Source organism: Carcharodon carcharias, chromosome 18 (genome assembly GCF_017639515.1).
Source record: "Carcharodon carcharias isolate sCarCar2 chromosome 18, sCarCar2.pri, whole genome shotgun sequence".
Taxonomy (NCBI): Eukaryota; Metazoa; Chordata; class Chondrichthyes; order Lamniformes; family Lamnidae; genus Carcharodon; species Carcharodon carcharias.
In genome coordinates, this window is record NC_054484.1 from 85,850,532 (window position 1) to 85,864,988 (window position 14,457).

A 14,457-nucleotide genomic window follows, 5' to 3' on the forward strand; every position below is an offset into this window, starting at 1 on the left:
AAAACTATAGAGGAGATGTGCAGGGCAAATTTTTTATGCAGAGGTTAGTGAGTGTCTGGAATTCGCTGCCAGAGGAGGTGGTGGAATCAGGTACGACAGTGGTGTTTAAGAGGCAGCTTGACAAATACATGAATAGGATGGGAATAAAGGGATACGGACGCCAGAAGTGCAAAATGTTCTAGTTTGACAGGCAATATGATCAAAATGGGGGCCGGAGGACCTGTTCCTGTGCTGTACTTTTCTTTGTTCTTTGTTAATTAGTACAATTTAATTCAGCCATTGTAAATCAAGGCACATTCGAGCCAATTATAACATCTGTAAACAAAAAGGAGCTGGGGCCTTCCAGCCAGCAGGGAATAGAAAACCAAATAATAAAGGTAATAAAAGCTTACTCTGCCTGGCTATCAGATTGTTATGGGCCTGTCTGCCACATTGGCCTGCAATGGCCTCTGCATATGGCTCTGGCCCCCTTTACTATTCTCATCATCGGAGAAGACACCTCAGTCCTCCATGTCTCCCTCATCTTTCCTTTGTAGCGCGTGTGGTTGTGCAGACAATGATGATCCGGGCATTCTCTGTGGTAAATATTGGAGAGCCCCGCCTATGTGGTCCAAACATCTGAACAGCATCTTTAGGGGGCCAATCATCTGCTCAATTGTGGACCTGGTGGAGGCATGTATGGCATTGTACCTCTCCTCAGTGGCATCTGCTGACAGCAAACTGGCATCACCAGGCAGGTCTTCTGGGGTATCCCCTTGTCCCCAAGGAGCCAGTCCTGCAATTGCCAGGGTCCTTCAAAAACCTGTGGCACCCGGGAGCGAGTCAGAATGTAGGTGTTGTGAGAGCTCCCTGTGAACCGAGAACAGACATGGAGGAGTTGCCTTCTGTGATCACATATCAGTTGCATATTCAAAGAGTGGAAACCTTTCCTATTAATGAATGTGACTGGCTGTTGCCAGGGATCTCTCAAGGCCAAATGTGTGCAGTCAATAGACTCTTGCACTTTCAGGAAACCTGAGATTTCTGCAAAACCTGATGCTCTTGCAGCCTGACTTTTGAGATTAAGGCGGATTTGGACAAATTGATGTGCTCTCTTGAACAGGGCAGTTGTTACCTCCCGTATGGACTTGTGTGTCGCTGACTGGGAGATGCCTCACAGGTCCTCCCTGGAAGGAGCCACTGGCAGAGAATTGTCTCCAGGTCCTTGCAGCTGCAGGTTGTTGTAGAGAAGCTGGCAGATGTGAGCAACCACATTCGGGGATGTTCTAAGGCTCCTCTGACATTTTGCTCATCTGTGATATAGCTGCACTGCATGCAATGCACCTGTAGTCAGACTCGCTGTCGCACTGGCCCCTGGTCACCAGCATCCTGACCATCTTGAAGCTCCCCCTGTGCTAACCTGCGGCAGGCCCTCCTTTTCCTCATCTGTACAAGAGCCAATAGAATGACAAGTTTGCCTGGAGCCTGCATCATCTGGGCCTTAGTAGGTCTGTGCAAAAATTGCAGTAATAAAATCTAGTGAGCATTTTCTCTACAGATTTGCCTCCATCTCAGAGCCGCCAAGCCGGTGCTAAGTCCTGGGCCTGACTTTCGTCTAGACATAGCATCCCCATCCCACTCCTTCCAGGTAAAGAACATCCAGGAGGACCAGGGATGGGTGCTCCTCCTGTTCATACACGACTGCACATGGAGACATTGCTCTCTGACCGAGATGATGAGAGCCAGGTGCGAGAAACCTCCCTCTGACACTATCCCGCTCACCTCCACCATCCTGGGACTCTATAGAGAGACCATTGCCTTGGTCTAACCACACGGATCCTTGTCAGCCATGACCATTCACCCGGGAGGATGGAGGTTTGGAGTCGAGAGTTTGCTGCCTTTCACTAGCCGCGCCCCTTGAAGGCACCAACCTCCCTCCCTCCCTCCCAGCCTCTGACAGCAACAGATGGCAAATCACACAGAATGAACAGCAGCTTCACACCTTGCTGGGGGCTCAATGTCTGAGACCCATGAGTTGGGAACAAACCTGTTGCTGTGTGGCCTTCAACATAAAGACGAGATCATGACTGAGCAAGGTTGTCATCCACTTGCCTCATGATTATTAGGGTGTCCCTTTGGTCAGCCAATTGTGCTCAACTTGAACTCCACCCACCCGAAAAGACTCTCTCCCCATTTGGAGCTATCGCCGTTTTACGGTAACTGCATTACATTGGCGGGACTCCCAAAATGATGCATGTAACATTTGAGACTCTCTCCACAACCTTCTACCCTCCACCTGTCATCCACCAACTTCCCCCCATTACCCTTGAACTAACATCACCATTCCTCTCCCCTCTGTCATCCTTGAACCTCTCCTGGTTACCTTTGTATCTACAACCACATGCCTTCTCTTCCCTCTGAGCCTGCACTCGTTACTATCCCCATGCCCACTCTGACCCCTATCTCTATCTGAGCCACCTTTCGCATTTCAGACATGAAACCCGCACCATGAAACCTCTATCACCCTGGACCTGCCACCCTACCCATCCCATTCTCCTCTCTCACTTTGACTGTTCCCTCTGCTGCCCAGTACCCTCAGTTCAACCCCCCGGACCACACTGCCAACACCACCCACCCCACCCTCTAGGACCATCTTCCTATACCATCCCTGCTTGGAAACCCCCTCCTCCACCCAGCCACAGGACCACCAGACCCAAAAAGCCAGGCCCTTCGCTCTATCCCACTGCGCCCTTGCATTCCCTCGCTGCCTCTGTCCCCACCCTGGACAGTCTGTCTTCCTTCCCTAACAGCTTCCCACCCTTCCATCCTTAGCCTGTCTCCCACGTCCAACCTCCGCTCCATCCTGCCTCCACATTCCACCCTTCCATCCTTAGCCGGCCTCCCGATGTCCAGCCTTTGCTCCACCCTACCCTGCTTCCACCATTAGTCTGCTTCCCAATGTCCAGCTTTCACACCATCCTACACCCCACCTTCCACCCTCACTCTACATCCCATGTCCAGCCTTCACTCCACCCTATTCCCCCCCTTCCACCCTTCAACTGCTTCCCATTTCCAGCCTCAGTGCAGCTTATCCTACCGGCAGCTGATACGAGTCAAGAGGCTGAGATTTGTGAACGGTCCTCATGAAGGCCAAAGCACTGTCTACTCACCTCGAAGTCGTGGAAGGAGTCAAACTTTGTATACAATCATGAATGTGAATGTTGTAATTTTTGACTCGAGGGGGAATTTAATCCCAGCGAGGTGGCCTTTTAATGAGTATGCATGAGATGCTAATAAATGCAAAAGGGCTTCCCGGCATTGTTCATCCCACTCGACCAGGCTTTAACCTGCCTTTAAAGTCCCGAGGACAGAATTCCAACAGTTCATCCCAACATTGGATAACTGATTTTTGGCCTCCTGCCAAATTAAGTTCCACCGCCCGCCAAGTTTCCTGCTGCTGGTGGTACCAGAAGATTCTGCCCAATGTCTCAGCTCATTGACCTCTCATCAGATTTTTGTTAATTTTTTTTATTCATTGACAGGATGTGGGCTCCGCTGGCTGGGCCAGCATTTATTTCCCATCCCTAATTGCCCTTGAGAAGCTGGTGGTGAGCTGCCTTCTTGAGCCTCTGCAGTCCATGTGGTGTAGGTACACCCACAGTGCTGTTAGGGAAGGAGTTCCAGGATTTTGACCCAGCGACAGTGAAGGAATGGTGATATATTTCAAAGTTAGGATGGTGAGTGACTTGGAGGGAACTTCCAGGTGGCAGTGTTCCCATCCATCTGCTGACCTTGTCCTTCTAGATGGTAGTGGTCGTGGGTTTGGAAGGTGCTGCCCAAGGAGCCTTGGTGAATTCCTGCAGTGGATCTTGTAGATGGTACAGACTGCTGCTACTGTGTGTCAGTGGTGGAAGGAGTGAATGTTTGTGGATGGGGTGCCAATCAAGTGGGCTGCTTTGTCCTGGATGGTGTTAAGCTTCTTGAGTGTTGTGGGAGCTGCACTTATCCAGGCAAGTGGGCAGTATTCCATCACAGTCCTGACTTGTGCATTGTAGATGGTAGACAGGCTTTGGGGAGTCAGGAGGTAAGTTACTCATTGCAGGATTCTTAGCCTCTGACCTGCTGTTGTAGCCACAGTATTTATATGGCGAATCCAGTTCAGTTTCTGGTCAATGGTAACCCCCAGGATGTTGACAGTGGGGGATTCAGAGATGGCAATGCCATTGAATGTCAAAGGGTGGTGGTTAGATTCTCTCTTGTTGGAGATGGTCATTGCCTGGAATTTGTGTGGGCGAATGTTACTTGCCACTTGTCAGCCCAAGCTTGGATTTTGTCTCGGTCTTGCTGCATTTGGACATGGACTGCTTCAGTATCCGAGGAATCGCAAATGGTGCTGAACATTGTGCAATCATCAGCGAACATCCCCACTTCTGACCTTATGATGGAAGGAAGGTCATTGATGAATCAGCTGAAGATGGTTGGGCCAAGGACACTACCCTGAGGAATTCCTGCAGGAATGTCTTGGTACTGAGATGATTGACCTCCAACAACCACAGCCATCTTTCTTTGTGCTAGGTATGACTCCAACCAGTGGAGAGTTAACCCCCTGATTCCTATTGACTCCAGTTTTACTAGGGATCCTTGATGCCACACATGGTCAAATGCAACCTTAATGTCAAGAGCAGTCACTCTCACCTCACCTCAGGAGTTCAGCTGTTTTGTCCACGTTTTAACCAAGGTTGTAATGAGGTCAGGAGCTGAGTGGCCCTGGCAGAACCCAAATTGAATGTCAGTGAGTAGGTTATTGCTAAGCAAGTGCTGCTTTATAGCACTGTTGATGACCCCTTCCATCAAGAGAAGACTGATGGGGCAGTAATTGGCCGGGTTGGATTTGTCCTGCTTTTTGCGTACAGGACATATCTGGGCTCTTTTCCACAAAGCTGGGTAGATGTCAGTGTTGTAGCTGTACTGGAACAGATTGGCCAGAGGCACAGCAAATTCTGGAGCACGAGTCTTCAGTACTATTGCCAGAATATTGTCAGGTCCCATAGCTTTTGCAGTATCCAGTGCCTCCTTGATATAATGTCGTGTGAATTGAATTGGCTGAAGACTGGCGTCCGTGATGCTGGATACTACCAGAGGCTATTAAGTGCTACAGAGCCTAGGCAGGTAGAAATGAGATGCAAGTCTGCCATGGTGGGACAGCCTCAATGGGCTGAATGGTCTATTGCTGTTCCTGTGCTCTAGTGTGTGCTGTTTAGGTTAGGAAGACAATGGGGTAATGGATTGGGGAAAGGAATTGATGCAGAAGAGACCAGAGTCAGAGGAACTATGATTTCCAAGCAAGAGAAGAGCTGGAGGAGGCTGCAGAGACAGAGAGGGGTGACATCACAAAGGGATTTAAACAGAAGTGTGATAATTTTGAAGGATTTTGGGAATTGTGACCAGAGCTATACCCACTGGCACCCAGGATTCTTACCTGTTGGGTAAGTGCTCTATGTTATTGACTAAAACTCTCTACGCCCACTGGATCATTTCTCTTCAGTTTCCAGTTTCCAAGATGGTTTAGCAATGTTATTGACTAATTCAAATTGGTATTGACCACCTTGTCGTGTCCTGTTATATGATGATTGGTTTATATCTTGTATGCCACACTCAGAGAAGACAATTTTAAAAAATTCATTCATGGGATGTGGTTGTCACTAGCTAGCCCAACATTTATTGTCCGTTCCTATTTGCTCTTGTTCAGAGGGCATTTAAGAGTCAACCACATTTCTGCGGGTCTGGAGTCACATGTAGGCCAGAGCAGGTATGGACGACATGTTTCCTTCCCTAAAGGACATTAGTGAACCAGATGGGTTTTTACAACAGTCGACAATTATCATCATTAGACTTCAAATTCTACAATCTGCTGTGGTGGGATTCAATTTGGGGTCCCTGGATTACCTGTCTAGCGACAATACCACTGCGCCATCGCCTTCCCAACCAATGCCAGATGAAGCACTTTTCTAACTTTGTAAGAGCACAAAAAATATTTCTATCAAAAATCTGAATAGGATGTCAAACTGGGGGCTTGCCCATGGCATGACTGAAGTCTGACATTGTGTACTCCATAGGGGTGGTAAGAGACAGACATAGGCTGGGAGTTAACCTGGTGCAAACAGAGCTGGAGGAGATATAAAGGATTGGTTTTTGCCAGTTCACAGGCAGTTTGTGAGTTAAGGTGTAAAGGACATTAAAAAATAGGAGCAGGAGTGGGCCATAGAGCTGTAATACCAACCCCCATTCCCTGACCCACCCCCACTCCCCGACACCCCCACTCCCCGACGCCCCCACTCCCTGACCACCCCCCCCCCCCCCCCCACCCCCCCCATAACCCCTGACTCCTTTGTAGATCAAAGATCTGCCTAATTCAGCATTGAATATATTCAATGACCCAGCCTCCACTGCTCTCTGGGGTACAGAATTGCAAAGATTAATGGTCCTCTTGAGAGAAGAATTTCCTCCTCATCTCCATCTTTCTATGGATAACCCATTACCCTGAAACTGTGCCCCCGAGTTCTAGATTCCCCCAAGATGGGGAAACATCCTCTCAGCATCTACCCTGTAAAGCCTCCTCAGAATCTTAAATATTTCACAAAATCACCATGAAGAACACATGCTTGTTCAGTTTTGGGTAGATTAGTCTTCTTCCCATCATTGCTCTGCTGGGACATAAGCAACTTATTTGTTCCCTTCTCCCAGCCACAGATGAGGGATGTTGTGGTAGGCAAAGTTTAGGAAAGGACTGCATATAAAATATTCCATTTCTACCTTGTGCAAAACATGCTTTATCACCAAGTCCAAGCGCATAGCCGTCTGCACAGGAACACTTGACACGGTCTCGCTGGACCCGGCAGTAGTGCTGGCAGCCTCCATTGTCCAGACTGCATAGCTTTGGGATAACTGAAAAGCACCAAACATGAGTCATGAAACAGATACGGCGATCCTGATTTTAACTCTGGGCGGGTTCATTTTTGGGGCGGGTGGTTGAGTAGTGCATGAGGTCAGTGGGAAATTCACCCACTAACCCAAAAATCAGGCCCCCAGGCTACATTAAACTTTGGAGCCTCCACTTTCCTGTTCACTTGCCCACTTCCAACCCGTCCCAGCAGGAAATGACACTGGGGGCCCATCTCGCTGGGGGTTGGGTGGCGAGTTTGGCACATGGGAACCATGGGGCCCATGCTCCTCATTCAGCCTGTTAACATTGCAGGGCCTATCCTGATGTCCTCATATGTAAAGGTGGATCCTCTTGGTTCTGATTGTACCTCTTCCCCCTCAATTGCACTTCCTCACACCCCTGATTCTTTTGGCCTGGCAGGAAGCATTTAAAATGGGACAGAAATTTACCAGCCCCTCTCATCCCCTGGTTGGACTGAGTGCAATTTTAAGTGGCCCAGGGCCAATGGGCCCTCTTCAAATATGCGGAGCAGGCTCCAATTTTTTAACGTGGCCTGAGTGGGCTGGGGAGCTATGTGGTGGTGCGGTTTGTAGTAAGTCCTTCCCCACCAGGCCCAACCTTCTAAGAGTCAGGAGAGGCCTGGCAAGCTAAGTTTTAAATAATGCATTAAGTTTCAATGTGGGGTCAGAAGGAACAGGAGGAGTGCTTCACTGGCTTGCTCAAGGCACCCTTTCTCCCTTGCGGATTTACCCCCCACCCCCACCACCTGCCCCCAGCACAGCACTCTGACTACACTCTCCTCCAGAGGCATGCCCATGTCATCCCGACATCACCACCACCCCTCACCATTTACCTTTTGTAAATAAATCACTGCTCAGTTATAGATTCTGAATAGCTCTCTTTCAGATCTCACCAATCTCACAGTTGATGCCTTTGTAACCTTGATGGCAGACGCACTCATACTGCCCGACACCATCACGACAGGAGCCACCATGCCTGCAAGGGCTGGATTCACACTGATCCCCGTCTGTAAGAAAGCAGAATAATATTCATATGAAGTGCATTTGTAAAATTCCATCTGTGATTCCCAGGTTCCTTCAGGGTGGGATGTCACTCTGAATGTCATAAAGACAGGAGGAACTCCAAATACTAACACAGTTGTAAAGGTTTTGTCTTCAGAACAATGAACTTAGTTTTGGGTTAGTGCCCCCAAAATTACATTGTGAGATCTATCTGTTCAATTACCCAATCCCTAGCAGTTAGGTAGGAGATGTACCCAATGGATATCTGATCAGTGCTGCAGTGAAACTGGTTGTCAGCTCTTGATAACGACGCGGGTCAATGTTGTATGACACCATGCCCCAGTTTAATTTCACATCCAGCTGGATGTCTATCTGAAAGTGAGATGTAGCGTCCACAATTTGTTACTCATTGGAATCAATGGGTCAAAATTGCAAGTCATGCAGCCACACTTGGTTGATCAGCAATCTGCCTTGTGCAAGGTTCACTGGTGAAATAGGGTCTCAGAGTTTCCCGCTATCCCCTTATCCAGTCTGGAACACACAAGTCAACACTGTGGCTTCCACATACATAGTGGGGACAAATCAAATCAATGAGCCTTCAAATGATAAGATTGAAATGTCCTTTAACCTGCGCCTTAAATTAAATGTCCGATTTGACCCTGATTTTCCAATGGATCTCAATACATATTGAGGAGAAGAGAGAAGGAGCAGAGAATGGGAACAGAGCGAGGGGGCAAAGAAGCGGGGGGTGTGTGGTAGAGAGAGAAGGAAAGAGGCAGTGGAGGGAAGAAGAGGTGAGAAGGAGACCATGGAGGGAAGGAGATGACAGAGGGAGCGAAGACAGAGGGAATGAGGGAGCAGAAAAGGAACGGAGAGAGTGGAACGGAATGGGAGCAGAGAGAGGGAGAGATAGAATGAGCAGAGAAGGGGAGAGTGGGAATGGAGAGAGGACGAGATGGGAAGGGTCAGGGGATGGAAGTAGAGAGACAGCAGAGAGGAGGCAAAGAGAGGGAGAGAGAGATAGAGGAGACAGATGGAGAGAGGGAAGACAGAGAGTAAGCAGAGAGAACACAATTCCTTCTTGTATACTTAATGACCTGCTCACCGAAGGCTGGTATGATACTTGAATGATTGAGGGAAACACAATCACAAATCCAATACTCCGCCCTAAGATCCAATCTCACTGTCCCGGTGGGGAAGGTTGGAAATCTTAGCATTGCAATCCCTACCCCTCACCCCCCACTCCCTGGAAGATACAACCCTGTCTCCAAAGATTCACTCAGGCTTCAAACATTAAAAAGGATCAGAATGCAGAATAATGTTAGAAATGTTAATAAAATTAAGGGCACTCTATCTGAATGCATGCAGCATTTGCAGTAAGGTAGATGACTTGAAGGCACAAATAGAGATAAATGGGTATGATTTACATGCAGCTCTAATTTCCCGATTTATATTGTGCCCAATATTACCACAACAGTTTGGTGGCCTATAAACAACTCCCACCAATATTTTCTGCCCCATGCTCCACCCAAACTGATTCTCCAAATTCATTCTTCCATCTAAGATCCTCTCTCACCAATGTACTGATCTTGTCCCTTATTAACAGTGCTATCCCACCTCCTTTTCATTATGGAGATGTGGTTACAGGGTGACCAAGACTGGGAACTGAATATTCAAAGATATTCATCATTTAGGAAGGATAGGCAAAAGGGATAAAGGAGGTGGGGTAGCACTGTATATAAGGGATGAGCTCAGTACATTAGTGAGAGAGAGTCTTAGATGGAAGGATGAATTTGGAGAGTCAATTTAGGTGGAGCACGGGGCAGCAAACATTGGTGGGAATTGTTTATAGGCCACCAAACTGTCGTGGTAATGTTGGGCGCGGTATAAGTCAGGAAATTAGAGCTGCATATAGCATGGGAAATACAATAATAATAGGTGAGTTCAATATATATATAGACTTGATAAAATTAATTAGCACTAATGCTGTGAAAGATGAATTCCTGGAGTATGTACGAGATGGGTTTCTGGAGCAGAACATTGAAGAACCAACTAGGCATTGGGCTATTTTAGATTTAGTATTATTTAATGAGAAAGGGCTAATTAATAACCTTGCTGTAAAGGAGCTTTTAGGAAATAGTGATCATAATATGATGGAATTTTACATTAAGTTTGAAAGTGATATGTTTATTCTGAAACTAGGGGCTGGGAACTATAAAGGTATGAGGGGCAAGTTGGCTATAGTGCATTGGGAAAATATACTAAAGAATTTAACAGTAGACAGGCAATGGCTAGTATTTAAAGAAGTATTACATGGTCTGCAACAAACATACATTCCCCTAAGACACAAAAACCCAATAGGGATGGGAGTCAGGTGCGGCTAACAAAAGAAATTAAAGATTGCATTAGATCAAAGGAAGTGGCTCATAAATCTGCCAGAAAAAGTGCTAAACCCAAGGATTGGGAGCAATTCAGGATCCAGCAGAGGAGGACCAAGAAACTAATAAAGAAAGGGAAAAGAGGGTATGAAAACAAGCTAGCGCGAAACATAAAGATGGACAGTAAGATCTTCTTTAGGCGCGTGAAAAGGAAAAGATTAGCAAAGACAAATGTGGGTCCATTACAGGCAGAGGCAGGAGAATTTATAATGGAGAATAGAGAAATGGTGGAGAAACTAAACAATTACTTTGTGTCTGTCTTCACGGAATAAGATACAGAAAATCTCTTAGGGAACCAAGGGGCTCATGCAAATAAGGAACTGACAGAAATTAGTATTAATAAAGAGACAGTGCTTGAAAAATTAATTGGATTAAATGCTGATAAACCCCTTGGATTGGATGAATTATATCCCAGAGCGTTAAGGAGGGTAGCTATAGAGATAGTAGATGCATTGCGGGTTATCTTTCAAAATTCTATAGATTCTAGGAAGGTTCCTGCAGGTTGAAAAGTAGCACATGTAACCCCACTGTTTAAGAAGGGAGGGAGAGAGAAAATGGAGAACTACAGACCTGTTAGTTTGATGTCAGAACTAGGGAAAATGTTAGAATCTTTTATAAAGGATGTGATAAGTGGACACTTGGAAAATAATGATATGATTGGGCATAGTCAGCATGGATTTATGGAAAGGAAATCATGTTTGACTAAACTGTTGGAGTTTTTTATGAGGATGTTACCTGTAGCATAGGTATAAGAACCTAAGAACGTAAAGAATAGGAGCAGGAGAAGGAAATTCAGCCCTTCGAGCCTGCTACACCATTCAATGAGATCATAGCTGACCTCTACTTCATACCATCTTCCTCCACTATCCCTGTATTGCTTGATGTTTTTAATATGTAGAAATCTTTCAATCGTAGCCTTGAACATACTCAATGACTGAACCTCCACAGCCTCTGCGGCAGAGAATTCCAAAAATATACTACACTCTGAGTGAAGAAATTCTTCCTCATCTCAGTCCTAAATGGCCTGCCCATTATTCTGAGACTGTGTCCTCTGGTTCTAGACCCCCACCCCCAGCCAGGGGAAACACCCTTCCTGCGTTCACCCTGTTGAGCACAGAGAAGTTTGCATGTTTGAATAAGATCACCTCACATTCTTCTAAACTCCAGAGAATAAATGCCTAGTCTATTTAATCTTTCCTCATACGACAATCCATCCATCCAAGGAAGAAATTTGGTGACCTTTCATGGCACTGCCTCTATGGCAAGTATATCTTTCCTTAGGTAAGGAGACTAAAACTGCACACAATACTCTAGGTGCGGTCTCACCAAGACTCTATACAATTTTCGAAACCAGGGAGAGAAATCATGTGCGCTGGTGCTTCTCCTGTTCCTGGACCCCTTATTCCACCTCTTCTCTACCCTGACCCCCCACTTAAACGCCCCCCTTCAATGATGTACAATATTCCTCCCCTTTCAAAATTCACCAATCAATTCTGCAAACAATCACAGAAAGATTCTAATAAAATGATAATGCCCATTGTTCGCATCTGGTTACAAATATCATCATATATATGCAGCATGGTTCATTAATATTCACAGCAGCAGCAATAAAATGCAGTGTTAGTTTGAGGGTGCTCTATAGGTGATCCCACTGCAACTATTAAACAAACCAGAGAGTACAAATTTTAGTTTAATAGTATCATGCAATATTATTAGTTTGACAGGAAAATATCCTATTGGTTATTTATAACAGTGTGCAGACAATAACACTGATTTTGGTGACTGCCTCAACCCCCATTAAGACGTTCTGTACATTGCACCATGTGGACATGGTAACAGTAAATTCACATTTGGGGGGAAAGATTCAATACTTCTAACCCAGATAAATTTCACAAGATCTTTTCCATTCTGTAGGAGTGCCTGGATGCGCAATATTCTTCAATATAACTATTTCATACAATGTGTGTAATTGGATTCTATTTAATCAGCAGCCTCAGTGTAGAAAGAGCAAATGACTCCTGAGCAACAAAGTGGAATTATTGAACAACATAGGTCTTCACTGTCAGTGAGAAGAGTTGGAACCCTCAGGTGTCTCTATGCGATACTTTTTTTTAAGAGGCCAGTGAACAAAGGCTGAATGGTTCACAATTGTATCTTGCTTTCTTGATCAGTAAATCTGAAGACTATGCTGATTGCTGCTTCTCACTACAATATATTTTCAATATCTACTATGCAATACAACTTTATTTCAATATATCAAAGAATTTATAAAATCACCAAGGTAGAATGGAATAATAGGTAAATTGACAAAAGGACAAGATTTAACTCAATGCAAAAGACTCCTGAGAATCATGTATAGTGTAAAACAGGTTACTAATTCACTATTTGCACTCCGGACCTGGCAATTTCACCCCACATGGAATACATGGTACATAAGTTCAATTAGTGACAAAATAAACAGAACTGCAAGCATGATTCCATCCTCTGTTCACTAGATAGTTATGGATGGCAAAGGCCATCTACACTAGCTTATCTCATCCATCCAAATGACATATGAACATACGTATTAGGAAAAAGAGTAAGCCGTTCGGCTCTGCAAGCCTGCTCTGCCATTTGATAACATTGCCTATATTATACCAGTGACTAGAACTCAAAAGTACTTAATTGGCTTTAAAGTGGGTTGGGACATTGTGAAAGGTGTTGTATAAATGTAGGTTTGTCTTTCTTTCATTCCACCTGCATGCAGTAGGCAGAGTGACTGTAGCAATGGTGAACTCGGAGGCCCAATGCTAATTCTCTAAAGATAATTAATCACAGAGCAATCAATTGATTTTGGGAAAGTGGATACAAAGAAATAATTGCATTTACAAAACAATTCAACTCTGTAGCTAATACAACCATACCATTCTGATTTCTCTGGCCCCAACTCACAATAATCATATATGGCACCTGCCCCTTTTATGCTAAAGACCTTGTCCCCAGTATTTGTCAACTAGACATCTACCTTCAGTTGAGGAAAAATGTAGATTGAATTGTTGTTCTGAATTTCTCAGAGAGGAATGATATATGGTACATAACTTCAGTGCGGTCTTAACTTAACAACTGGATTGTTTCCCCTTCCACAAAAAGCTGTCATAACAATTGTGTTATACACTATGAACTTACAGCCCATCTGGGGTGAACCTAGAATGATGTAAAACCTTTCTTTAAACAATCTCCTAGTGACAAATAGGGAGTCCATTCCTGGACTTTGTAAGAGTAATAAAACAGGTGATAGTGAGTCAATACCCTGTTTTGCATCAGTCCTGGTTTTTACTTTCTAACATTTATTTTGATGAGGCCCAAGGTTCTCAAGCCTCTGGTACATTAACACAGCTTTTCATCAGAATTGTGTCTACTTTAGGGCATAATGAAAATTTGGACTGCTATTCATATGCAGGTTTAAATTCAAAAGAGAATTTTGAGAAAAATACAGTATTTAATTTTTTGGTACTAAACCTTAAAACTTACCCCCAACTCCCCACACTACCTCCCTACCATCCCACCACACGCCTCACCCCCTCAGCCCACCACCCCACTACACCCTTTCCCCCACACAAGCCCCACTTCCTCCCGCCACCTCACCCTACCCCACCACCACCACAGCCCCCACCCCACCCTAGTCCCCACACACCCACCCCTCTAACACACCCCCACCTCACCCCCATAGCATCCAATTATGTAGCTCAAAAATGATTACAGAGACTTACACAGCTTTCAATCAGATATTCAACCAAGAACTCACTCAGTTGCTGCACTGCTGCTGACCTTTGTGCAGCTTCGTGGTTTTTCTGGTGGGCTTTTCAAAAAAAAACGGAACCACGAAGCTGCCCGAAGGTCAGAAGCAGCAGCGCAGCAACTCAGTGACACTAACCTGAAAGACCCAGCTTTTCAAAAATTGGAACTATCAAGCTGATGGTTCTGATTTTTTAAGCCATTCTCTCAGGTCTGCTGCTCACTCTGGACGTTGTTTACAATGCCTGCACCCTCATCCCCTAGTCTCCCGACATCTGCAACCCCTGATAATTTCAGTAAG

At 45.5% G+C, this 14,457-nt stretch overlaps 1 protein-coding gene across 1 annotated transcript in view; it reads right to left on the minus strand.

Moving 5' to 3' along the window:
- Positions 1–14,457, minus strand: part of LOC121290472 (coagulation factor X-like) — an 87,737-nt gene that overhangs the window by 27,269 nt on the left and 46,011 nt on the right. The window contains exons 5-6 of the mRNA XM_041210911.1: positions 7,836–7,949; positions 6,793–6,924 (exon numbers count right to left, since the gene is read on the minus strand). Of these exons, the coding sequence (XP_041066845.1) occupies positions 6,793–6,924; positions 7,836–7,949 (246 nt within the window). The remainder of the gene's footprint in view (positions 1–6,792; positions 6,925–7,835; positions 7,950–14,457) is intronic.